This window comes from Anguilla anguilla, chromosome 3 (genome assembly GCF_013347855.1).
Source record: "Anguilla anguilla isolate fAngAng1 chromosome 3, fAngAng1.pri, whole genome shotgun sequence".
Taxonomy (NCBI): Eukaryota; Metazoa; Chordata; class Actinopteri; order Anguilliformes; family Anguillidae; genus Anguilla; species Anguilla anguilla.
In genome coordinates, this window is record NC_049203.1 from 57,974,484 (window position 1) to 57,999,841 (window position 25,358).

The following is a 25,358-nucleotide window of genomic DNA, read 5'->3' on the forward strand; positions in this document are numbered from 1 at the left end:
TTTGCCTTCAGGAGCCCTCCCCAAGGACTAAAGGCGATGGAGTAATTCACCTAACTGCCATGCCAAACCATGTTGAAATGGTATTCTCAGCTTGAGATGAGCTGTGATCACAGCTGTTTAGTGGGCTATAAAAGTTAAGCAGTTATGTTGTTCATATGTTGGCTGTATAAACCTAAATGACACCAGAGATGTCAGAATAAGGTTCAGTTCAACTAGCTATCAATTTCACGGGCAGTGACCACACATTGACAGATGTCCAATGTAGGCACTCAAAGTATATATTTAACATTATGGCACGTTAAGGAAAATGAGCAGAAGTGATAAATAGTCCAATATTCTTCAGATACCAGCAAAACATCCAATATAAAACCAACTCACAATTTAATTGGGTTTTCAAGTAGGCCAATTGTGATAAGTATTGCCGTTAGGAACCCTGAATATGTCATATGCACAGGTCTCACTCAGTGTAGCAGTGTTTCCCAGAGGTGAGTCTAAGCCCATTAAATAACAGCTGTGTAATTATATTACTGAGCCCTGTGAGTTTGCCTGTCTTCAGGGACACCGAGTAGAGCAATTACTGTTGAATATTAATTACTTCATGTTAAAACAATTACATTAAAACTGTAGTTAATATCTTAAAAACATTTTAGTAAAGGAGGCTGGGCTTGTTTTTACCAGACGTACTGTGTATAAGAACAGTATTATGCATTGTTTAATCTAAATTTTACAGCTGTGTTTGCTACATGAATGTGTCCATCGATACGTTCAGCAAAATTGTATTTGAAAGTTTATAATATTGTTCTACAACATTCATTCTCTGCAATATTACTAATACTATAGATATAATTGTTCTACAGTGCTTTCAATAGACTATACCTATGCAGACCCTTAAAAAATAGTGTAGTAGCTGCAAATATCTACCAATCACGTGACAAGCCAGTGTCTGGCTGCAGACATTCTGGGCGCGCTCACTTTCCTACGAAAAAGGAACATTTAGAGTGACGGAAGAAAGTAGGGTGTACATGGTTTATTCAGTTGTGAAGCATTATATTCTTCTGCTGTAGTTTGGTGCAGGGATAACTATCATTTACTGACTGGAGTCTGCCTTGCGCGTGCTATAGAGATGGTTCTGAAAACGAGGGTATAGCCAGGGAGTAGCATTTAAATTTCCATATCGCCCCTCTTAAATCCTGTAGACTATTAACGGTGTTGAAGAATGGTACAGTCTCCCTCTGAATGGGTGTGGTTGAATTGTGCTTACGAGAGCTTCCCATCCAGCATTAACCCTGGACGAATGATTGCATTTAAGGGACAATTAAGATCCACTTGCTTGTATATATATGTATATGTATATAAATACGTATAGTAGCTATTTGTAATTATAGATAATTAGTGAAGTATAAATTTGTATATTTGCACCAATGGGCGCGTTTTCTGCTCCTCCGGCAAGATAAGTCGCTTTTGGTTTTATTTCTTATTTTTTTATTTGTCCATCAAAAGCCCGAGCTTTACACTTTTCTTGTGTTTCACGATTTATCTTATAATTCATATTTGGACAAGCAGACGACGAACATAACGGAGCAAGGAGAGAGGGAGGAAGGAGCTATCAAGCTAAGAGAGGAAGGAAACGAGGGATCACGATAATACAAACAGAAAGACGAAGACCGATACCCTAACGTAACATCTGCAAGGATCTTTGACAACTGTTTGGTGCTAACGATTCATTTTGGGAAAATTCCTCAAATTGTAGATGCTTAATCTATATCCTTGCATGCCTAGGTGTCGTTGGAGTGTAACAAGCATTTCAAGAGGAAAACAATAGCCTACAACAACGCCAAATACTGCATCTTCTGAAGAGGCCCATAAAATATTATTTGTTGAACTGCTATTTCGAGAACGTATATGTGCTTATTTTTGTTTGATGAAAAAAAGGGCAAGGAGGCGAGATTTAAAGCTGTTACTGGGAAACAAAATATTGGCATTTTTAAGAAGACGAAAGAAGTCATATCTACTTGAAGATTAATAACTGTTGCTACTGTTCTCAATCAGAACAGAGTCATCGGGAAATAGAAGAAACAGTCAGGTAGTTTGTTGTTCTTAAAATCTGCAATGCATAGCTTTCCCCGTATTATAGTTATTCTAGTTTTATCTACCACGATGTTCAATCCAATGGCAATTCAGTGAATGTAAATGGAACTCGAAATATCATAGCATTCTTCTTTGGAAAATATTGAGTATTAATCATGTTTATTAGATCTTGACATGATGGGCGTTTTTGTCAACGCAACGTACGACTTTGTTGTGATGTGTAGCTGTCGGTTGCTCGGAATACTGTTTATGGTGCAGTATCTTGTTTAAGTTAATCATTATAGATTATAATGAATTATTCTGTGATGTAAATATTTTTCTGACTATATCAGCGGCGGCCTTATCTCTTTTTTGAAGACTATGGGCTCAGTAAAATTGATGGAGGGGAACCGGCCTTCAGTTTTGTTTCAAACCAGATAGATTTTTGGCTAGTGATCTGAAATAGAGAGGTTATATAAAATCAGTACTAACTAGATCACCTAACCGGCTAACACCACTGTATGGCATATTTGTCTTTAATAGCGAGAGGAGAACGAGCATAAACAGTAGTACGTTATGGACCTATTTTTACTGTAGCTAGCTATATGTTTCCAAAGAAACCGTAACCCCGGCTCGATGCACTGTAGCCTAGGCCTTGACGTGAGAAAAAAAAAAAACAATTTAAACGAGATGGGTAGCCTAAAGCGCAAGTTCATTACAATGTTTCAGTCAAGATTGTTAGATACTGTGTAGCCGACTGTATTATTTTTCCTGGATAACACATAATTACTTAAATGTTGCTATGCTGGGCTGCGTATTGATACTCAGTTGATGCAACTGAGGCAGACTATGGGTACGTGCATCTAGAGAACAGTTTTGTAACGGATGAAGCCGTAGATTTGTGAGAGTCATAGCCTATTTTAACAATGTAACAATTATGTTCACTACAAAAAGAATAGTGGTTCTTTTAAAACCATACTTGTGTAGCCAGTGCCTAATAGCTAGGAAGTTGACTAGCTATGGCTACAGAACGATTATTTATTAAAATATCGCTAATGAACTGCATTTATCAAGAACTGTTTAACTATGTTTAACTACCGGACAGCACTGTCTATTTCACAGGTTATTTCAACCTGGCATTGTTTGACGAACAAAATTGCTAAAGCTAGCTAGCAGGCAAGGTACTTAAATGGGCGCGCTGTACATCCTGTTTACAACACACGGCAGTTATCAAAACGCCATCTCGTTATCGATTCGAGAAATGTCTTTTCAATCCTAAGAAACAAAATGCGGTCATAATTGCTGTTTATTTCTATCACAAAGGATACAGGTACTATGTTTTTATATAACTGGCTGTCAACAACTGATGTAAATGGTAGCGTTAGACTAATCTTGAAAATGGCTACACACAGCAGTAAAAACGCACCCCACGGCCTAGTTTTTCTCTTGCCTTTCTGTCATCGCTCATGCCTCCTTCAGCTGCCGTGGCAATTACAACAAACCACTGCCCCAGTCGTTGCATGCAAACGCATCATTCAGCGGCTACATATAGAAACATTTAGATGTTTTCCATTATGCATATGCAAGATGTTCAATATTGTGTAGGCCACAGTCACGCAGATTTCCAAGGTATGGAGTCATTTTATCTTTGCAGCGCATTTTCATGCCTAATTGTGTGTAAAGATCACCTTTGTTTATGTCTCAGCATCTCTCCTTTCTATTTGATCGCTGTCAGTCTCCATGCACAAATGGTAGAAAGCAGTTATCAAGATTTGTGGACTAGGTGATAAGGCTGTGCCTAAGTTTTCCTCATTGTTTTTATGTTGGCAGTCTGCAGGCTAACTCAGCGTTCCCATTATGTTGTGGCTATGTTTCTGTGTTGGTACACCATTGTAAGAAAGCCATATATTTGTAGGGCTATTGCCTAATTGAGCAACTGCACCCACTAATTCCCCCTAGTTGCCCTCCATTAGTAGTGTGATCCGTCTGCTCCTAGACTCCCCTGTGACACCTACATCGGGCTAATTGCTTCCTGCTGGTGGTGGTAATGGGGATGGTGCAATGGGACCATGCTACAGTATGTGATCTGTATATAGTTTTCTCTGTTCTCTCCCACCCCACCCCCAGTTTCTAGGTGTTTAACCCCCCCCCCCCCCCCCCCAAAAGTTGTGATCTGGTATTTACTGTAAATGCATTTCTTAGAGAATACCTTATGTCATGAGAGTGATAAGGTTGAGTTTGTGGAAATGGAAACGGACAAACTGTTTCTTTGCCAAGAACAGCTATAATGCAAATATACTGTTCAGGTTTATTTGCTGACAGTGGGAGAGACTGTCAAATCAGGTGTGGCTTAAATTTGAATGGGCTCTTACACACATGCAGTAGCCATTCTGTTTTTTTTTTTTTTGCAGTGAACTTTTTGTTGATTGAGTGGGACTTACATCTTCTACTAATACTACAAACACAATTGTGCATCTGAGTTGGTCAGGTAACAATTTGTTTTGGACCAACCCATAGAGGTCTTAGTAGGCAAAATAAGCAGATCTGTTGTCAAATGTTAAGCCATTGTTGCTTTATATTGGCTCTGGACACATCTATAATTCCATCTCACAATACATTCCAAGGATGAACCTGAGTAAGCATTTGAAAGCAGGTGTATAATTAGGTAACGTAGATTAACCAGTAGAAAGTGAATGGCAGCCCACTGCCTAGGTATTGCAATTGGGGATCACAAATATGGAGTGAATGAAATTAGATAAGGAGACTGGTGGGTTTTTGGAACCTGGATATTGCAAACATTTGAATGATTATTGCGGGGATTATTCAGTTGTGTTTTGACTTATTTCACCTGATATATGTCTGCATTTTCGATTATGAGCTTTATTTGATTTACATTTGTTGCACATAGGGGTGTTGACATAAAAAATATTGAAATGTACTAAAATGTAATAAAGAATATGTATGTGAGTGTATGGTTTCCTCCTAGTTAAATTATATCCTCTAAGGATCAGGAGTTGACAGGTCCAGTCCGAGTCTAGGTGAGATACCAGTCCCTAATCAGCCAGTTTTAATTATCTTAAGGCAGTTGCTCAGATCAGAATTCAAGTGACCTGTTTGTCATAGTTCATTGCTGATCCGAAAAAGCTGTCATAAATCAGCATAAAAACCAAAGGTGACTTCAGAATGGTTACAGCAAGTCCCAGTCTTGGCTTTGGACTGTCTGCATGTCAATCAAGCTGTCATCAAGTGAGACAGAGCAGTCAGGCCATTAGTCCCTTAAGGGCTGGTTAGCTGTTGGCTAGCTCAACTTTGCTGTCAACACATCTGTATCCCAGGCTGTCTGCTGTTATAACCCTCATTAAACTCTAATTTTAGAGTTTAAAAATCTGCCAAATTCATATACACATTTGTAACTAAACAAGTTGCAACCATATAATTACAATACAATTTAGCATTTATTTTCTCTGAACACAAAGACGCATGCTTTTCCCTCTTATCATTTGTACATTACCAATGGCATAATGGAAGATTCAGCTCAGTCCACACACATACAAATACCTGATTAAAGACACTGCATGCTATAATTTTATACAATTTAGAAAAGGGATGATAGAATGGTAACTTTCCATTTTCATTACCCATGCTTTAAAACTATGGCATATAACTACTCTTATTTTTAATATTCATAAAATCCATAAAGATCCACCACTCACTTTGCTTCATTCCTGTAAGGATAAAGGCACATTTTTTCATAATGAAGGAATAATGATCTTTTTTCCCAGTAGCAGAGGAATAACATGGAAAAGTCACAAACTGCACTCTGGAACCAGCACATTCTGAATACTGAGAGGATACAAAGATAGTTTTTTTACAACATTATTTAGGGAGCTTTGTCTAAGGCTAGATATGGTATAATAAAATTCCCCCTTTCTTCGATGCACGCCGTTCACTTAGGTATAAGTATCAACATAATTAAATCAAATTCTGTCAGTTACCATAGTTCCCCATCACTTACTCCCAGTTGCTATTCGATAATGGGTTGCCAAATCCATCAGCCCTTACTTGCACTGTTGAACTATTCTAATTGTGGTAAATTGGCCAAAATCATACAGACAATAGGTTTGAGGCTTCCTGGAGATCATCTGTGCAATGATTTCCATCATGTGCTTGAGATTTAAGTGGGTTCGGACAATATTACTACTACATAGACTTCTACATCTCCTCACTGCATTCTTTCCCTGTTGTGTGAAGAGTAAAACAAATGGAACACAATTTAGAACTAGGTAATGCAGCATACCAAAACATGCTGAAACATGACTTATAGCATTGTTTGCTCGTATAAAATATGAGCTGTTCTGGGTAAACATTCAACAGGAATCAATGTTTGAACTCACAGTATGGTCTTTTATTTATTGAAGGGATGTTGATTAGACCATTAGCAGTGAAATATTCAGTTTTAAAGTTGCTGAATTCAATGAAAATAGATCAAGAAAAATGAGAATGTTTCATTATTGGGTAGACTCAACAAAAATTTTATTTGACTTTGCCAGATGTAATACTGTACATCTGGACATTGACAGTTTATAGCAGGTTTATTCAATTGGATGTGATACCAAAATAGAGGACACAATATGATACTACTTTGGTGTAATAGTAGACTAAAGCATCGGAATCTAGTCACTGGGCCAAAGCAACAAAGCAGAGCAGAGCAAAACGTTTTGTGCATAAAGTACTGTGTTAGTTGCTCAGTATCACGCCATAAAAAAACAATGTAGAAGCTCCTAAAAAAAGTGAAGATGGGTTAAAATGTGGGTATCAGACATGTCAAAAGGGGAGGCTTAAGATACTAGATCTCTTGAGTGTCAGCAAATGGCGAAGAAGGGGCTTAAGTGGAAAATAATTGAATTAAAATTTACACTGTATTTTTGACGATTTTCTGACTCACAGTGGAAGCAAAGACCTTTTAGTGTTTTGAGACCTGGCTTGAAGCAGTGCAAGATGTAGTCTCCAGTCCTGTGGACCACAGGCAAAACGATATGTGTGTCATAATGGCCTGATCTTGTCATGATATTTTCTCGGATTTTTCTCTTATATTCACTGACTGCCGGGCCACATGTGACAAAGTGCAGATTCTTGTTGCAGAACTGCAAGATTTCATTTTAAAGCAAGCGTTGGGTTCTGTTTACTCCATGTCACGACTGAGGTGAAAGGATTTATGGGGGTGTTCCTGAACTGTACAGTATATGTAGGGAATAATAGGCTATATTCATTTTAGGCATCTATTCACTGTGTGGATTTGTTCTTCTAAGTGAACTTGCATCAAGCATTGTTTTCATGCAACTAAAGGTAGTTTCAGGAATTATGATACCATGTTGCTATATCGTGTGTTAACTATGGATCCTAACAGTTGCAGTATATCGAGAAAAGGCACCATGTTGTGTAGATACTCCTGTGGTGTTAATGCCTACTGCATTATTTCCTAATCTTAATCTCATTCCGAATATTATCTGGGTTTTGAATTACAAGGGCATGAGGATGATACTTTTATCCAGATTACATCAGATTACAGATTAAGTGCCACGGCTAAGCCTGATGATGTGTGGTTCTCCCCGGTAAACAGAAACAGTCCGATTACATGAAGACACTGGCTGTATAGTTGTTATTTACATGTGTTGTGCAGTACAGGTTGACGGCTTATTGACGGGTGCAGCATCCAGATTCAGTTCCAGTATCAGTGGGAATTAGGTGATGGGTATTGTTTTAATTTAGCTGATACCAGTGCCAAAACAATTATTTTAAAACATTGCCTGAACCAATACCTTCTTTAAAATAGAGATCTGAACAACTGAGTTAATTTAATTAAAACTGTCTGATTAGGGACTGGCGTCTCCTAGATTGGGGCTGTCAAATCCACATCCTTACAAGACATTGTTTAACTATGTGGAAACCATACCCCCACATACATATTCCTTATTAGGTTACATTTCAGTCAATTACATTTTGTCGATATCTGCAAAACACACACAAATAATGTGATCAAGGTCAGGCTAAATTGAAAGAAGGTCATATCCATACATTGTTAAAATACAAGTGGTCTTCAGCAGGATCTTGTGAAGACTGTTTTTCGGGGTCTGCTCGGGAAGTTACAGGGATCTATGTATATTGGTAGAATCACACCCTTTTTCGCATTCATGGAGGAAAAATGCAGCCTTGGTTAAAAATGCCCATTTTCTAGTCACTGACTTGACATGGCTAAAAATGAAGAAAAATAAAACTCAGTTTCACAAGTTTGTGCATTGACATTGTGTTAAGTCAGATTTTGCTGTCTAATTTAACTTCTCAATACCAATGTATTTGTCTCCTTTTTACTAGCTAGCAGGATAATGTACATTTGCTAGCAAGCTGGCAGAAATACAATGCTTGTTAGCTAGATTTTCTGTTTTGTTGGAAATATTAAACCTTTAAGTTCGCTTTTAGATAGCTACATGGGGTAGTCAGGTATTTGATTTGCTCCATTTAGAGTCCTACCAATATGAGGTCATGATTTGTCATAAGTAATAACTGAACATTGGTTTTATTAGCAAAACATGAATTTTGAAGTATTTACCTGACAACAGAGTATGAGGCAGTACCATAGCTTATGAGCCTGATAAATGAGGTTTCCTCCTCAGGTACCTCTGTACCAGAGGAAATAATGAATAGGTGCTCTTATCTGTCCAGCCAGAAACTGTATCAGGTTTAGTAATCTTCAGATGGGGAAAAAGTATGCTAATAAATATAAAAAATAATTTCAATTGGTCTGGCAGTAGTTAGTCATTAGAGATGTTGTAATACAGTACTTCTCCAAGATACTGCACTTCATTTTGGTGTATTATGACTGTGTGTGGGTGAATAATGACTAATTCTGTTCCTGAAAACTGCATGTTGGTTTCTTGCAAGAGTTGCCAAAGAAGTTCATTAAATGCTGCATTCTTAAAAAAATTAATTGTTCCAGAGCCCTCCTCTGAATGTGCAGTGCAAAAGTAACAAAATATGAAACAGAAAGAATATACCATGGTATAATGAACAGGAAAGAAATTGGCTCTAGTAATATAGTAAGGTATAAAAAAACATATATTTGAGACTGGATTGTCAATAAGTCTTAATTTGTAGTGTATATATAACTATTTTATGTAAGGCATATTCATCATATGAAAGTATATGTTATAGTGTGTATTTTGTAGTCATATATGTTTATATGCACCAACTTTTATTCTCATATGCTTTTATACTTTCAGGTTGCTGATTGGCTGAGCTGTGGTGGGCCTGTGAGGCTAGCAACCAATCAACAATGAGTGAGCTGGAGCAGCTGCGCCAGGAGGCGGAGCAACTGAGGAACCAGATAAGAGTAAGTGTCAGTGAACTCGTTTGAGGCTGTGTGCTTATGGGAGGATGGGAAGGGATGAATTGACATCATACAGCCTGTTCAACTGGCTCTCATCTCTGCTCTGTTGTCTTTCAGGATGCTAGGAAAGCTTGTGGGGACTCCACCCTGACGCAGGTAACCAGTGTACATATGCAGTATACATATTTGTAGTTCTCAAACCTGCGACCACCTAATCTTGAGTCATTTCCCACTGACCCGCTTAACCTGTTAGGCTGTACCTGTACTTGAGATGAGCCACAGATGTTTTTAATTTTTGGCTCCAGCTGACATACAGTATACTGGCCAGTTCCAGTTGTAATATGTTTGCTGTACTGGGAGTGAGAGTTTTAGCTGCACGTGTCACCTGACATTCCCAACAAATGCATCTGTGTGTGCTTTTAAGAAGGATGCAACTGGTAGAATGTGCTATTTATCTAGTTCTTGTTAGTGCTGTTTTTATTCACACTCACTGATAGGAGCCTTTGATTTTTTCAATGACAAATCGTTTCACATTATAGTGAGCCAAGGTATTGGTAGCTCACATTTGCCTGATAAATCTGTGGAACATCCTACAGAAATGCTGGCTTGGTAGTTGTGTGCATGAAAGAGCATATCATTTATGTACACGGCTACATGTAGTGTGAGTGCTGTAACAAAATTCACTTGCCATTCGATTTTGGCTTTAGAACAGAAAAATATTTCCCTTTTTTAGTGTACAGTGATGTATAAAATGTAGCCCAAGAAGCTATTAGCGTGCTTTTGCTAAGAGTACTTAAATGACAACTCCAGCTTGCTAAGAGTACTTAAATGTGTGCTTGTTGTTACATAAAATAGCAGAAAATGATTGCTATCTCATTTTGTTTCACAATTATGATAAAATTGATTTTAATAGCAGTTAGTTTAAGAATTAACTAGCTAGCATAATATCTTTTTAAATGTCATTGAACATTAACTGAACATAGAAGATGTTAGCAATTTTCAAATCTGAAAAGTGGAAGTTAGCATTGCTCGTAAGTTTTGCTAGAATGTCAGATAAAATTAATTTCTCTCATGTATAGAAACTGCAGGACCTATCATGTGTGTTACTGTTTTACTGGCACAGTCAGATTTCAGCAAGGTTATAATGAATGAATTAATTTATTATTTAATACCAGTGTAACCTTTGTAGTAGGCGTAACATGAACTCTTTGAATTTGAATGCCTGTGTGTATGTTTCTTGCTCTGTGTGTGTGTGTGTGTGTGTGTGTGTGTGTGTGTGTGTATGTCTGCGTGTGTGTGTGTGTGTGTGTGTGACCGCGTGTGTATGTGTGCGTGTGTGCGTGTGTGTGTGTGTGTGTATGTGTGTGTGTTCGTGTGTATGAACGCGTGTGTGTTTGTCTCAGATCACCGCTGGTCTGGACCCTGTAGGGCGGATCCAGATGCGGACGCGGCGTACTCTTCGCGGACATCTGGCCAAGATCTACGCCATGCACTGGGGCACGGACTCCAGGTGAGTGCCCCCACACGCAACACACACCGCACACATCGCGGTCACTCACTGCACTACACATACATACTGTAAGCCCTGAATGACATTCTCACATTTTCAAACCTTATAGTGCTCAGCACAGGTGCTTTAGTAATCAGCACAGCACCTACATTTGCATGGTGACTTATTCCTAACTGATTTTAAACTAGCAGCACGTAAATTACCCAGACTAATTAAATGTGTCAGCAGCCAGTGACCTTTATGAAGTAAATCCACCTCCATGATTTGGAAGTAGTGGAAAGCAAAAGTGGTATATGTTATATATATATATATATATATATATATATATATATATATATCCAGTATATGTGATTTAAAGCTTAAGTCTGGCCTTGAACAGTCCTCCACACACAGCTGTGTCTCCATCCCATCTCCTCAGGCTGCTCGTCAGTGCCTCCCAGGATGGCAAACTGATCATCTGGGACAGTTACACCACTAACAAGGTAATGCCAGCCAGAGGCGAGGGGGGGCGCTCTGAGCCAGTTGCCCTCTGTTTGTATTTGTAGTAACAAATGTTAGCCCAGTTAGCCTCGCGGGGCCTTGTGTTATCATCTGGCTCTGGGCTGAACTGCAGATTGAAAACACAGACATTTTCCTGCTCAGCACTGCACGTGGGGAATGGTAACTCAGAAGGGCAGGCAGTGCGCATGCTGTCATACGGTGGGGAATGGTAGCTCAGAAGGGCAGGCAGTGCGCATGCTGTAATACGGTGGGGAATGGTAGCTCAGAAGGGCAGGCAGTGCGCATGCTGTAATACGGTGGGGAATGGTAGCTCAGAAGGGCAGGCAGTGCGCATGCTGTAATACGGTGGGGAATGGTAGCTCAGAAGGGCAGGCAGTGCGCATGCTGTAAAACGGTGGGGAATGGTAGCTCAGAAGGGCAGGCAGTGCGCATGCTGTAACACGGTGGGGAATGGTAGCTCAGAAGGGCAGGCAGTGCGCATGCTGTAACACGGTGGGGAATGGTAGCTCAGAAGGGCAGGCAGTGCGCATGCTGTCATACGGTGGGGAATGGTAGCTCAGAAGGGCAGGCAGTGCGCATGCTGTAATACGGTGGGGAATGGTAGCTCAGAAGGGCAGGCAGTGTGCATGCTGTAATACGGTGGGGAATGGTAGCTCAGAAGGGCAGGCAGTGCGCATGCTGTAACACGGTGGGGAATGGTAGCTCAGAAGGGCAGGCAGTGCGCATGCTGTAATACGGTGGAGCGTTTCTCTTTGTGCGCGCGTCCAACTTTCTGTCCGTGCCCTTCCTCTGCCGCCCCCTCCTATCCCAACCCCACCTCGGCCCAGATGCATGCCATTCCGCTGCGCTCCTCCTGGGTGATGACGTGCGCGTACGCCCCCTCTGGGAATTACGTGGCCTGCGGGGGCCTGGACAACATCTGCTCCATCTACAGCCTGAAGACGCGCGAGGGCAACGTGAGGGTCAGCAGAGAGCTGCCGGGACACACAGGTACTCCCCGTTCACTGATCCAGGATCAGCTCCCCGAACCGCAGCCATTATGTGGGAACATGAGAAAGCTATTTATGCCATGCCTGTGGACGCTAGAAGCTGGCTGTACGAGCAGGCCTTAGTTCCAGCCGGGCTGTAATTCAGTTCAAAAAGGAAACGGTTAACCTTCTCTTCCCAGGTCAGTGAGTTAGCTTGTGGTTTTTTCCAGGACCTTGAGAAGTTGAGCGGTTTTTATTCTCCTCATATTTCTAGTTTGTGTCACTCGCACACAGGCACAAATGCACGCGTGTAAGGAGGCCATTTGGGGACACGGCTGTTGTGCTGTGTTGTGGTACTCAGTCGGTCCCTCCGAGGAGTTCATACGCAGCCCTGTGTAAACAGGTGTTCCGTTGCAGGCACCGCTGCCCTCAGGGACATTAAGTCAGCCAAACACGAGTCCCCGGCCAATACGCTGCACTTTAATTAAAACACTTGGAACTGAGGGCTAATGCGTTTATCCAGAGCTGGAGAAGAAATGACAGCCCATTTGTTCGAGCGAACCCTGGCCAGGACTGCGCCCCAGCATGAGGGAGGGGGAATGGGAAATGCGGCCTCCTTAACCCCTTCATCCTCCTGTCGGTGTGCGGCGGTTCAGGACCGCGCGTCACGCGAGCGGAGGGCCTCTCACCTCTGCTGCGCGTTCCCGGTGCCACTGCGCCAGGTGCCCGACCGTAGCGGCTCCAGTGACAGACCCAAACGCATAAAGGGATTGATATAATAGACGGTATGCCTGCTGAATAATGCATGGGAGAACATGTGACATTGAGGGTCAGGCTGTTCAGGCGCAAGGTCGCGGTGTGCGGCAGTGTCGGGTGTCGCTGCGCGGTGGGGACCGCAGTGGGCGGTGCAGTGTGGAAGCCCCTGCAGAGCTGCTGCTAACGCCGTCCCACCAGCGCTGAGGGTCAGCTTACGCCGGTGCCACAGAAAACCCGGCAGCATAATGAGCTGTCCTGCCCGGAACGGGAGGCAGGTGATGGAAGGAGCGGCGGGGACTGTAGCGAATGCCCTTCAGAACGCACGCCCTCCCTCCCCAGGACACTCACAGTCAGGCCGGTGTTTTCTCTGGACCTCTGCGGCGCTGCCCGCTCCGCGTTCACCCGGAAGAGGAATGAATACGTAACGTGAGGATGACGATGTGCTCGCTGCTTTACTGTGACTTACTGCTACCTGTTGTCTGCTGAGGTGCGCTAATCGTGAACGAGGCTGTGCACAGATTTGTGTGCGTGGGTGTGTGGGTGTGGGTTCCTGTGTTTGGGTTTGTGGGTGTGGGTTTGTGTGTATGTGGCTGTGTGGCGGCCCGGGGCGAGTGCTCTTCCCCCTCCCGCTTTTCACGACGTGTAACACTGCACTTAGGGAGCCCTGTGGAAAGGATACAGGAAGGAGCGAGTGAGCGAGTGTGACAGAGAGAGGCAGAAGTGTGAGGAGGAGATGGGAGAACGGGAAGAGATGCAGATGTTGACATTATCCGGTCTGTCACCGCGATCAGTGGTCCTTTGGCTGCTCCTCCACCGCTGCTCTCCCTGCCCCCCCCCCCAGGTTACCTGTCCTGCTGCCGCTTCGTCGACGACAATCAGATCATCACAAGTTCGGGAGACACAACCTGGTCAGTCCATCCGCCTCGCCCGCCCTTCCTTAAACAGTACTGCCACACTGGCCACCAGAGACCGCTCTGTCATTGTGATTGGGGCTGGCTTTTTGATAAAGCAGGGAATGAAGGTGAAAGAGAGCTCAGTGCTCATTTGAGTCTCGCATAAGTCTCGCCACTGGGTCCGAACCCAGATAATTAGATAACCAGAATAAGCGTTTTTCTGAACTCAGTGTGCAGCAGAGTGGTTTTAATAACATGGCTGGTCTCTGTAAAGATACCTCAGTTGTAAACAGAGCTCATGCTGAATCCAGATCGGCACTCAGCCCCGAGTGTCTGTTTGGAAACCGGGACCGAAGGAAAGTTTGTACGTGACCCCCCTGCACTGTGGTGGCCTCTCTGCAGTGCACTCTGGGACATCGAGACGGGCCAGCAGACCACGGTGTTCTCCGGCCACAGCGGCGACGTCATGAGCCTCTCGCTCTCCCCCGATTTCCGCACCTTCGTGTCCGGCGCGTGCGACGCCTCCGTCAAGCTCTGGGACATCAGGGACAGCATGTGCCGACAGACCTTCACCGGCCACGAGTCGGACATCAATGCCGTCTGCGTGAGTGCCTGGGTCTGAGAGCATGCTGACGCTGCATGAGGGGGGGTGCTGTATGGATGGATCCCTATGCAGGGGAGGGGGCGCTATTGGTTCATGTGACATACTGGTATGCATACATAAGGAATCTGTGAGTGTGAGGGACTGTTTAGGTTTTGGCTATTGGATCATCTGGGGACTGCATACCTTTCTCCCGTGTTAAATCAGTTTCAGTTAATTTTTTTCCATTCGGTCTTTTAGGAATTCCAGAATCTCATATACATTTAGTAATTCAGCTATTCTTAAAGTAAATTACAGAGTGCAGACAAAAGGGTTAGGCAAAGAAAAGTAAGAATACAGTTATTAGTGACACAACAGATAGTATAGTTGTGGTGCCTGGCAGGAGCGAAAGGTTGAAATGACCTTAAACTTGAACTTTGCAGGTTTTAACTTAAAGACTACACTAAGAGTTTTGGCAGTCTATGATGTGGATGGAATTGTTCAGTCTTGGTTCTCAGGTCCTGCATTTCATTATAGGGCTCCAGAGGTCAATACAGACAGTTCTACCAATTCAGGATCTGACTGATTCTGGTATTTCTGTGCCACAAGTACAGTAATGCCTGAACATTTCCTTGACAACAATTCTCCACTCCCACTGAATCACGCATGATCAGTTTCAGTGTAGGATCTGATTTGATCTCATTTTAATGGCTTTTTTCTCCTTTTCTCTGCTCCTGAATGTTCTTCTCCTTTCTTTTTGGTCTTCCTCCCCTCTCTCTCTCTCTCCTTCTTGTCCCCCTCTCTGCCCCCCCCCTCAGTTCTTCCCCAACGGCAGCGCTTTCGCCACTGGCTCGGACGATGCCACGTGCCGACTCTTCGACCTGCGGGCGGACCAGGAGCTCAGCCTCTACTCGCACGACAACATCATCTGCGGCATCACCTCCGTGGCCTTCTCCCGCTCCGGTCGGCTGCTGCTGGCCGGCTACGACGACTTCAACTGCAACATCTGGGACGCCATGAAAGGGGACCGTGCCGGTGAGGGAGAGCCGTGTGTGCCCGTGCCAGGAGTTTAGAGGCTGCTGGTTTTAGTTCATCTGTATCCTGCAAGCCATGCACTCATTAATAACCACATCTACCCTGTCTCAACCTACATGTCTTTCTATTAGGGTGCTCAATCTATCATTTATCAGTTGAAGCGTGTTGTAGATGTATAGCTTTGCTTCAAGCCATTTAGGTGTATGAGGAAGTACTACCTCATCATTGATATGTGTGTGAACTATGCACCTGACCAGTCGAGACAGTCCCCTGAACAAAGCCCACTTTCTCCCGTCCTCTCAGGAGTGCTGGCTGGCCATGACAACCGCGTGAGCTGCCTCGGGGTGACGGACGATGGGATGGCAGTTGCCACGGGCTCCTGGGACAGCTTCTTAAAGATCTGGAACTGAGCTTCTGGGAACACCATCCACCGAGACACTCAGACACAGACGCATACAGCAACACACAGTACATACATACACAACGCAGAACACTTTAACAACCTCTCCGTGCAAAAGTGAACACATTTTGGTACACGTTTTACGCACACCCATATAAACACTGTACATATAATACGTTATACAAGGACACATTGTAAACACGCTCATTGTACATAATGCACATGATTTGCAGCATAACCCGATACGTTCACACAGACATGCAACGTACATACCACATGTACCACACTTACAGTGGCCACTGTCACACACATACTGTATACTGTACATGTGTATTACAGACACACACACTGTACTGTACTGTGCACAAGCACATTGTGTACACCAACACAGAGTGCATGTTTACAGTAGAATACAAAAATCACGCAAGGTGCCCAAGATATACTTCACAAAGAACTACAAATCGTGGGCAATCACAGTTTACTAGTGTAATATCTCACTGATCACCACAACACATTTAGAACGACTCACACATACATGCAAACTAAATGCACAGACTTACTGTTCCCCCCCCTCCCCCCCAAAAAAGAAATAAAGAATAAAATGTGGGAACTTGAGGAGAAACACCCCCTGGGCCTCAGCAGTAAGAGGAGGAAGACGATTCTTGGACTTTTTTTTAGTTTTGTTTCGTTTAAATGTCTCCTTGAGACCTGTCTCTTCCTTCCCTTCTGTGAGTGTCTGTGTGCTATAAGGAGGCAGAGAAGTGTGGGGGAAGATCCTTCCTCCTCTCAGCAACACCGTTCTCTCAGCAGTGGCTCACAGGCACATGCTTCCCATGATCCTCTGGGCACTGATCTGAGATCAGCATTGCTGAGGAGGAGGAGACTGCAGACCAGATTTAGCGCGATAGGTGACCCACGCTAACAGTAACTATGAGAGCAGGAGAGATGGGGGGAGAGAGGAGAGGGAGAAGGGAATGGACTGAGTTTAAAATGGACACAATGGAAGACAAATCAATGGTTTTTGAAGACTACGGTCACGGCTTACAGGATAAATGAATTGCTAATTTCAGTTAAATGGTTTCTCTCTGCGGACATATATGTCTGTGAGTGTGTGTATGTACATGTTTTGTGTGTGTGTGTGTATTATCAATATACACACATGCATTATACAGACACATATACGCTCATGCATATATATATGTACAGATGTTTTTGTTTCAGTGTTGTTTTTAAATTTTTTATGCTATTTTATTGTTTCCCTGTGTGCCTCAGACACTTTTAAAGAAAATTAAATGAATAATATAAAACCGCATAAAGAAAAATACGCAATTCTGAGGCGAAAGAAAAATGAAACGTTTTTCTTTTTGAAAAAAAAAAAAAATCAAAAACAAGCAGGAAGGATATTGATGCTGTTGACTTTGCCATCGTGTTACGTCTTCATTATAATGGTATACGTTGTACATAAATAAACACCAGTAGCCTCTCTTGCCAGTTTTGGCTAGTTGTGTGCGGTCAGTGCTGAGTGTGCTATGAGACAATGTTCTGCCATAATTGAGAGCAACTTCTGTTGTATTTCTGTAGGCTTTTTTTTTTTGTTGCTCCATCTCATCAGTGAGTTGACAGAAATTTGGAAGTCTATTCCTAATGTAATGAGCAAGAGCTTTCCAGTAAATCCAGGGAACGGAATCAGGTCTGAAAAATGGTTCTCTGAAACATAAATCCAGGAAACATCTAATTGGTCAAAAGCATTTATTAGATGTCCATTGTACAGACCAGTTGTATCTATTCTAACGTTCCCTAGGATTAGCAGATGCTATTTCCCAAAAAACATCTATTGTTGGCTTTTTAAAAGGATGAGACTGATTGATATACAGTACTGATCATTAAAAAGCTCATATTCCTATTCCACCCATTTTAGATGAGCCAATTAGCCCATAAAAAATGCATCTTGTATGTCAACCTACGAAAATTTGATTACTTAGAGCTGTAGATCAGGGTTATGCACCAATTTATAGACAAAGGCAAACATACCACTTGCTTGTGTAACAATATTCAGCTGTAAACAATGGTTTTACATATATGGTACGTTTACTCCATGTGATACTTCCCATTTCATTCATTGCCATTCCAAGACCAGCAAGGCCTAGTTTTTTTTCTGCTGACTGCTGTGAAGACTGCATCTTACTCCAGGAAAGCCTGGAGAATTTCTGTGTTGAACAAATGTCAGATATTCCTGTTCATAAGTCACTCTTTTTAGTTAACTGCTCTTGCATGATGCATTTAACAGAGAGCCATATTAGACTGACAGCCTTATGTTTTGTGTAAGATTGGACCTAATGATTCTAGGCCCCTGTATTTACAGTTATACAGATTTTGCAAGAGTAATAACTAATTTTAAAATTAGATTTGTGTAACAAAATACGTTTTGCAGTATGTAATCCCCGATCTTTAGTAAAAGCATTGGCATGTATTTGGCAGTGTACCATGACATGAAAGTATTCCTCAGAAAATATCTGAAAACTGTAAATTAGTATTGATGTTCACACAGTGGAAATGTATTTATTTGCTGAAAAAAAAAATAATTCAACAGATATGCTTTTGGCATCACAACTTGCATTTGCAACAAATCAGTGTATTTATTTTTTTACATGTATTTTGCATGAAGACTCATGAGTTCATTCAACACAATCCTAAGACTTGAAATCTCATTAGTCTGTTAAACACAATCTTAAGGTCCCCCTCCAAAACAGAATGTGAACATTAGAAACACCAAAATGTTTGAAAAGATTGTTCAAAAAAAAGAAAAGAAAAAAATCAACCCATCACAGAGGATACCAACTCTCAACTTCAAACTTTCACCACTGTCCACTCCTTAGTTAATGAAGAACAGTAAAAGGAGAAAATCAAGAGAAAAAAATTTAAATCCATTTACAGACTAAAATTTACAAAATGATCAAGTATTAATATGTGAGCATAATAGTTTCTCAGTTTGTGGTTGTCATTACAGTAGTTAAGGTTAAGACCAAATGCTCCAGCATCAGTCTCCAGCTACGCTCTCAGAGAAGCCACCAGTTTGTCATGCTACTTTTCACCAAATATCCACATACAGAGGCAGGTTATTGGAACACGTTTATTTCATGGATCCAAAATAGGCATTTGAATTTGTAATAAGTTTGAGACCTTCTGTCTTACAGCTAATTTTTGTGGTGTTTCGGCTGAGAACAGGACTGGATTGGGGCTCTCAAAGTGACAGACTGGAGACAGGCTGGCTTACATTCATTTTGACCACACCCAATAACACAAATATAGACTCTTCTCCAAAGCCATCTGCGCATTCCAACACCACATTTAATCACTGGGTATCAAACCTCTGTAGGTTTAGCATTACTGAAAGTGCTAAAAAAAATGTATATGCAGTGGGCAGCCACAATAGACCAGAACCTTACTCAAGTAACAGAAACATGAGTACTGCAATGTGGAGAAATAGCGCAGCGTTCATATACAAAACAACCACTTTAACAGTGTAGTAGGTCTGCAGTGCCAGGATTCGGACTCACCAGGTTATACGGACCCAAACCTACAGGGATTTCACCCCAATCCAAAGCCAGTGTATACATAACGGGTCCACCATCTTTTCAACTTCAGACTGAAGCAACAACTGGCCCAGGGTCCCACTTGTCCCTGAAGGAGACGACTGCTCTCCTAAACAGCATCTCCCTACACTCACCACCACAGGAGGACTGCAGGGAAGTTACACCAGGTAAGACCACTAATTAATCAGCGGCTGACAACTCGTGTGATGTCACGCCCTGTCCACCAGTGTGCCCTGGCTGACTGCAAACCTCACCTGAACCCAACCTTCACAACCGAACGACTGGTACTGCAGTAGGACGGGTGGGTGTCAGCTCATCTTCAATGAGGGGTGCCTCAAATGATTTCATCCTGACCACCTCCACAAGTAGAAATTTGCACTTGGATCAAAAATGGTACGCAGGCATAAACACACACACCCACCCTCAGATTTTCTTGTTCATATCCACAAAAAACAGGCAAGACAAATCAAATCCCTGTTATATCGTATATACCCACATATACTATATCTTTCTCTGCAAAATATTTTGTGCTTCAATTTACAATAAATCTTATTTTAAAAATGTAGAAATCTCAGTATTTATTAAATATTATAATTACCTTAATGAAAATATATGCTAACCAAATATCAAATATATCTGCCACACTTACCAGGCATTTCCTCTAACATTTTCTGAATTCTCTGTATACATTCTCTATTCATCTTTCATTATAAATCTTGTAATATATCTTGTAAACATTTCATTATACATCTTCCAAATCTCTCAAATTAGCTACTCATTAAAATACATTTAAAATTATATTAATCAGTACTAGTCCACAAATTAGACTAAACCTATAAACCTTTTAAAACCATCAATTTATATATATATTTTTTTAAACCTCCTTTTTTCTTTAAAGCCTTCAATTGCTACACACTACAATCTCTTCATTTGGGGCCTCTGGGTGTGCAGAAACATATAGAGCTCCCTCTGCTGACTTCAAACGGCATTACCCTGAATGCACCAATGGCTTTCCACAGACAGGACAGCACTGAAGGAACACGTCATTTCCCTGCTGAGCCCAATATCAGCACAGTGAGAAAACACAAAGATATGCTTAGGTGGCATGTGAGCACACATGCATATAGGCTACAATTACAATATTATTTTACCAATTTATGGTAGAACAGTGCGATTACATGAATCTCTTGCTCCACCTTCGCGTATATTGCTTTTGGTTGACAGTGCCATACTCCTTAACAGCAGTACAGTGAAAAGCAACCTCTTTTTAGTAACTCCATTACTACGTTAATAGAACTCCATTATCATTTGAATTTTTACAGGTTTGGAGATACAATTTTGTATACTTTGTCTTGCCACGGCTACATTTTAGCAGGACTGGGATTGTTCACATCAGGGTTGTCCGCATTACTCACGTAATGCATTGAAGGCTGAACAAAGTAAGAGGGAACAAAAGGAAACTGACGGCATGAGCACGTCTGAAACAAGTGAACTTATTTCTGCGAGAACTGCTTGAGTTGCATAGGGCCCAGCTACAGGGAGATACATACTAATACTAATCAGCAGTAACTTGCAGTGATGCAGTTGTCACACTCTAGACCTAATGTCAAATATTTATTTTACTCATCCTGACATGGACAAATTTATCCATGTATTGGTCCCAACCCTATTTTATACTATGAAATGAGGCACAATAATTTTGTGAAAATATTGAAAAAAATATAAATGAGAAAAATAATGATAAATTCCCGACAAGAGTTATATGGTGGAATCACAAAATAAACTTCAAATAATTGCTTGGAAGATGTTTCTGAGTAATGCCTTTGTTCCAAACTATGTTCTGTATATATGCAAGCCAAAAAAAAAAAAAGATTGAAAAAGTGCAATCAATTTCATTTTACAATCTATTCTGTGCTTAAACACAACATATAGGCACCTGTCATTCTAGTGCTTTCTTGCGTATATATGAATATACTATTTTCTTCTCTACATAAAAAAAATCTAACAGCTTTCCTGATTTTAATGAGTTCACCCTATGTATAGGTATATACGATATTCTGGCTTTTGGTTTATTTAAAAAAATGTTTTAAAAAAAGCATCATGTACATTATGTATTCACTATTTCAAACGCATATTCATATAAACATGTGGAATAACCAGCCTTAAAATGGTTTAGTGAGCGAAGCCTCTGAGACTAATAACAAACAGGGCTGGAAAAAGATGGCCTCTCACAGATGCTGTCCAGCATCCACATAGTGGACCACTGAGCTGCTGCTCTGCTTAACTCCCCAACCCACTCCCTTCCAAAAAAGGCCACATACTTACATATATGACATTATGTTACCCGAACGCGCAGAACGGTACAAGAATATGATATTCTGGGAAAAAAAGTGGGACCATTCTGAAAATAGCTTTCCTATACACCTCCTGAGCCCACTGCACTAAAGCTGTGCAGTGTCTGCAGTTATGAAGAACCTCTTCCCCACAACACCGCGGGCCAGCTAGAACTCCCAAGTTCAAGTAACAAAGTGGTCAAGTAAAATGCTGTGGTAATGAGGAGACGTTGTTGGAGGGTGGCAGCAGAAGGGAGGGGCCATCGGGCTGGTGACACAGGTAAAAAGGGGGGAGTCTGGAGTGCAGATGACCTGGAAGGAGGGGCAGACTGACTGACAGCCGAATGATATGGTAGAACGATCAGATAAAGCATGCAGCAGGTGGGGCAAGCTGATGAGTGGCAAGCAGGCAGCCAGCGGATAGGGGAGGAGGGGGAAGTGATGTCAATCAGGAAGTGAAAAAGAGAAGTCTGTGGTCTGGTCTTGAAGTAAAGCCTTTAGATGGGGTATAACAGAATACGATAGTTTTGAGGATAACACTTCCTCTAAAGAGATTTACGGCTCAATGAATTTTTTGAGCAAAATAAAAATGAGATTTTTCAAAAGGATTAAAAATGGTAAGCAAATCCCATTGCTTCAAACGGAAAACCTTGATAAAAAAACCTCTCTGCTTGCTCATTATATGCAACGATAATAAAAATTCTGAACTGTTTCCTGCCCCTCCACACAGCAGCTTAGTATTCACACACAACAGCCAGCAGCCTGTGCATCAATCTCATATCAATACATTACCAGGTTAGTTAACTCCAAATTCAGGGACATACATTCTTATATGTATGTATATATAATTTACTGAAAATCAGAATCAGGGTTAAGGCTTTCAGGGACTCAAGTCCAGATCCTACCTGACAGGCAGTGCGATATTTACCGGATCGCTATGACATCCACACCACCCTTCACCCAAAGAAAACGCCCATGACAGAACAACCAAACAGACTGGCCCGTAAGATCACTAAAGACAGACACTGGTAGATAAGGATCAGTGGTACCGTTACGTCCCTTTGTTGTTCATTGCTTCAGTAACTATTTACAATTCACTGCGCTACTTTCTGAGTTTCTGTTAGTATTTTATGAACAGAAGGAATTCTAATGAGGCCCCTCCTCCCCTCCTCACTTGGAACCCACGAGTCCAAAAAAGGAGTTCCGGTAAGGCGGAGGAAGAGATGACTCACAATGGCTTCGGAGCTTTGGAACCGTTACAAAAATATATACACATAAATCAAGACCAACAATGCGTTCCCCAGATAAGAGTTAGGAAATGAATCAGTTCAGCGGCCGTCGGGGTCACTCGTACAGCAGCTTCTGTCCGTCTGTCAGTCCAGGGTGTTTCAGTCAGGCAGTGTGTCACTCAGTTAGTGGGTTGGTCAGTGGGGCTCTGAGTTCATTAAGACAGCTGACTAAAGGCAGGTGATGAGACTGCAGGGTCACACACAAGGAAACTATACAAGAGAAGCAATGGAGCATTGATCGGCCACACTGCGGAAAATACCGGAACCAGCCCCCTCTCCTCTCTGCCTTCCATCCACTCAAACCCCCACCTCTTCTGGACTCTACCCAAGTGAAGGGGGCCTACTTGACGCATGAAGGTTAGAGCTGGGTGGACAGATGTATGGATGGCTGGACAGGCAGACAAGGCAGCCTCCGCTTCACCAGTTCATGATGCAGTTCCTGTTCAAAGTCATGAAGTAGACCTGACTGCTGCCTCCAGAACGCACAGAAGCAAAGAACACCTGCGAGAGAGGGACAGAAAGCGAGAGAGAGAGAGAGAGAAAGAGAACACACAGACCTTTACAACTGCCACTGTCTTGCCGCAAACAGCCAGTGTGGAGGGCTGCGTTCTGTGCTCGTGTGTGGCTCACCTTGTCGTTTCTCTCACACAGGAACTTGAGTCTCTGGGCTCTCTTGTGCATGAAGACTCCGTCCAGGTGGCCGGTCTCCACGGCGCGGATCTCGATGGCCTTCTCCCCCCAGCCCATGATCTGGTTGGAGCAGATGTAGGCTGCAGAGGAACAACAGGCAGTCAGGACTCGCACAGGCCAAGCAGGGCTGTGTCCTCATGAAGTGAACCACCGAACAGTGTTAAGGGAGTGACTGTTACCTACAGTTTCTAAATACATAATTTTTCCTTGTGTAGGTTCTTCTGTAGGTGCTTTGTTTTTGTTGTTGTGAGGCTTGTTTATGAACTTACCATTTATCTTTATTTGAATCATTATCAATAGTTTCTATTATTATTATTATTATTATGAATAATAATAACAATAATAATAGATTTATATAGCAATTTTCATGATCCAAAATGCTTTACAGTGAAGGGGGAAACACTACTAATGTGCAGCACAAACCTGGGTGATGCCTGGCGTCCATTTTGCACAGGAAGACGCACCACACATTGACTTAGGAGGAGAGGGACGGAATTATGGAGCTAAATGAACTGGAGGATTATTCGATGTTGGCAGAACCAGCTTATTATGTTTGCTGGGGCACCGGGCAACTCCTTACAGCAAGCGTCTTTAATGAACACAGCGCCTTAGTTTAAGGTTTCATCTGAAAGACCATCTCCTACAATATGGTGAATCCCATCACTGTGCTGATGGGCACTGGGGCTCCTTTCCTCCATAGAGACACTGCCCTCTGCTGGCCACCAGTCCCAGTTCCCACAGACGCTTAGTCTCCCCCTGTGCAGCTGCCCATCCCAGCACTAAGAGCAGACCCACAGAGGTTCATCCTATTTCAGGTCTAAAGCTCAGGAACCCAGCGCAGGTTGTGAGAGAGCGGTACGGCGACATCTCGCTGGGCTAGAGAGTTCCTCACCGACGGAGGTGGGCATCTCGCCCCACTGCAGCACCACGTCCTTGATGATGCGGCCGTAGGTGTTGACGTAGACGCCCTCGTCCTCGTAGCAGACCAGCATCTCCATGCCGTCAGAGCTGGGCAGGAACACGATGGCGTGGGGCGTCACCTGGCTCTGGATCTGAAGTGTGGGGTGGGAGGTTCATTAAAAAAGCAAACTCCCATCCATTGGTGTTATAAGAAATGTGTGGTTCTACTGACTGGCTTCAGTAAAATGAGTTCTGTTTCTTCATATCAAAACGTCAACTTTAAAAAAAAAATAACCCTGGCGTATTTAAATGTAAATTTTAATGATCAATGATAAAAACTACAAAACATATCTGACACTTCTATAAAAAAGTGGAATTGCTGGTAACCAGTTTCATTTTATAAATGTCTCTTTACAAGGGAGATTGGTGTATTGAGGCAACAGTGCAACGGTACTCAGT

At 42.3% G+C, this 25,358-nt stretch overlaps 2 protein-coding genes across 10 annotated transcripts in view; one reads left to right on the forward strand and one right to left on the reverse strand.

Annotated features, from left to right (window-relative positions):
• Nucleotides 1–1,052: 1,052 nt before the first annotated feature.
• On the forward strand, nucleotides 1,053–17,585 carry LOC118223438 (guanine nucleotide-binding protein G(I)/G(S)/G(T) subunit beta-2-like). The gene is made up of 10 exons (XM_035409951.1): nucleotides 1,053–2,083; nucleotides 9,345–9,454; nucleotides 9,569–9,607; nucleotides 10,855–10,961; nucleotides 11,380–11,443; nucleotides 12,290–12,452; nucleotides 14,028–14,094; nucleotides 14,482–14,683; nucleotides 15,478–15,694; nucleotides 15,998–17,585. Exons 2-10 carry the CDS (start codon nucleotides 9,398–9,400, stop codon nucleotides 16,102–16,104), a joined length of 1,023 nt encoding a protein of 340 aa, XP_035265842.1. The 5' UTR covers nucleotides 1,053–2,083; nucleotides 9,345–9,397; the 3' UTR covers nucleotides 16,105–17,585.
• Nucleotides 17,586–17,828: 243 nt separating this feature from the next.
• LOC118223437 (misshapen-like kinase 1) overlaps nucleotides 17,829–25,358 on the reverse strand; it is a 33,112-nt gene continuing 25,582 nt past the window's right edge. For all 9 annotated transcript variants that reach the window (XM_035409949.1, XM_035409948.1, XM_035409942.1 and 6 more), the window contains 3 exons: nucleotides 24,892–25,051; nucleotides 23,940–24,079; nucleotides 17,829–23,810 (listed from right to left, as the gene is read on the reverse strand). In XM_035409949.1, the coding sequence (XP_035265840.1) occupies nucleotides 23,727–23,810; nucleotides 23,940–24,079; nucleotides 24,892–25,051 (384 nt within the window). In that variant the 3' untranslated portion in view covers nucleotides 17,829–23,726. The remainder of the gene's footprint in view (nucleotides 23,811–23,939; nucleotides 24,080–24,891; nucleotides 25,052–25,358) is intronic.

What these genes read in the sequence shown, in the direction of transcription:
- LOC118223438 (XM_035409951.1), top strand. Translation starts at nt 9,398, where the DNA reads ATGAGTGAGCTGGAGCAGCTGCGCCAGGAGGCGGAGCAACTGAGGAAC. An exon ending in CACTGGGGCACGGACTCCAG is followed by an intron (nt 10,962 to 11,379) that starts GTGAGTGCCCCC and finishes CCATCTCCTCAG; the next exon opens with GCTGCTCGTCAGTGCCTCCC. An exon ending in AGTTCGGGAGACACAACCTG is followed by an intron (nt 14,095 to 14,481) that starts GTCAGTCCATCC and finishes GCCTCTCTGCAG; the next exon opens with TGCACTCTGGGACATCGAGA.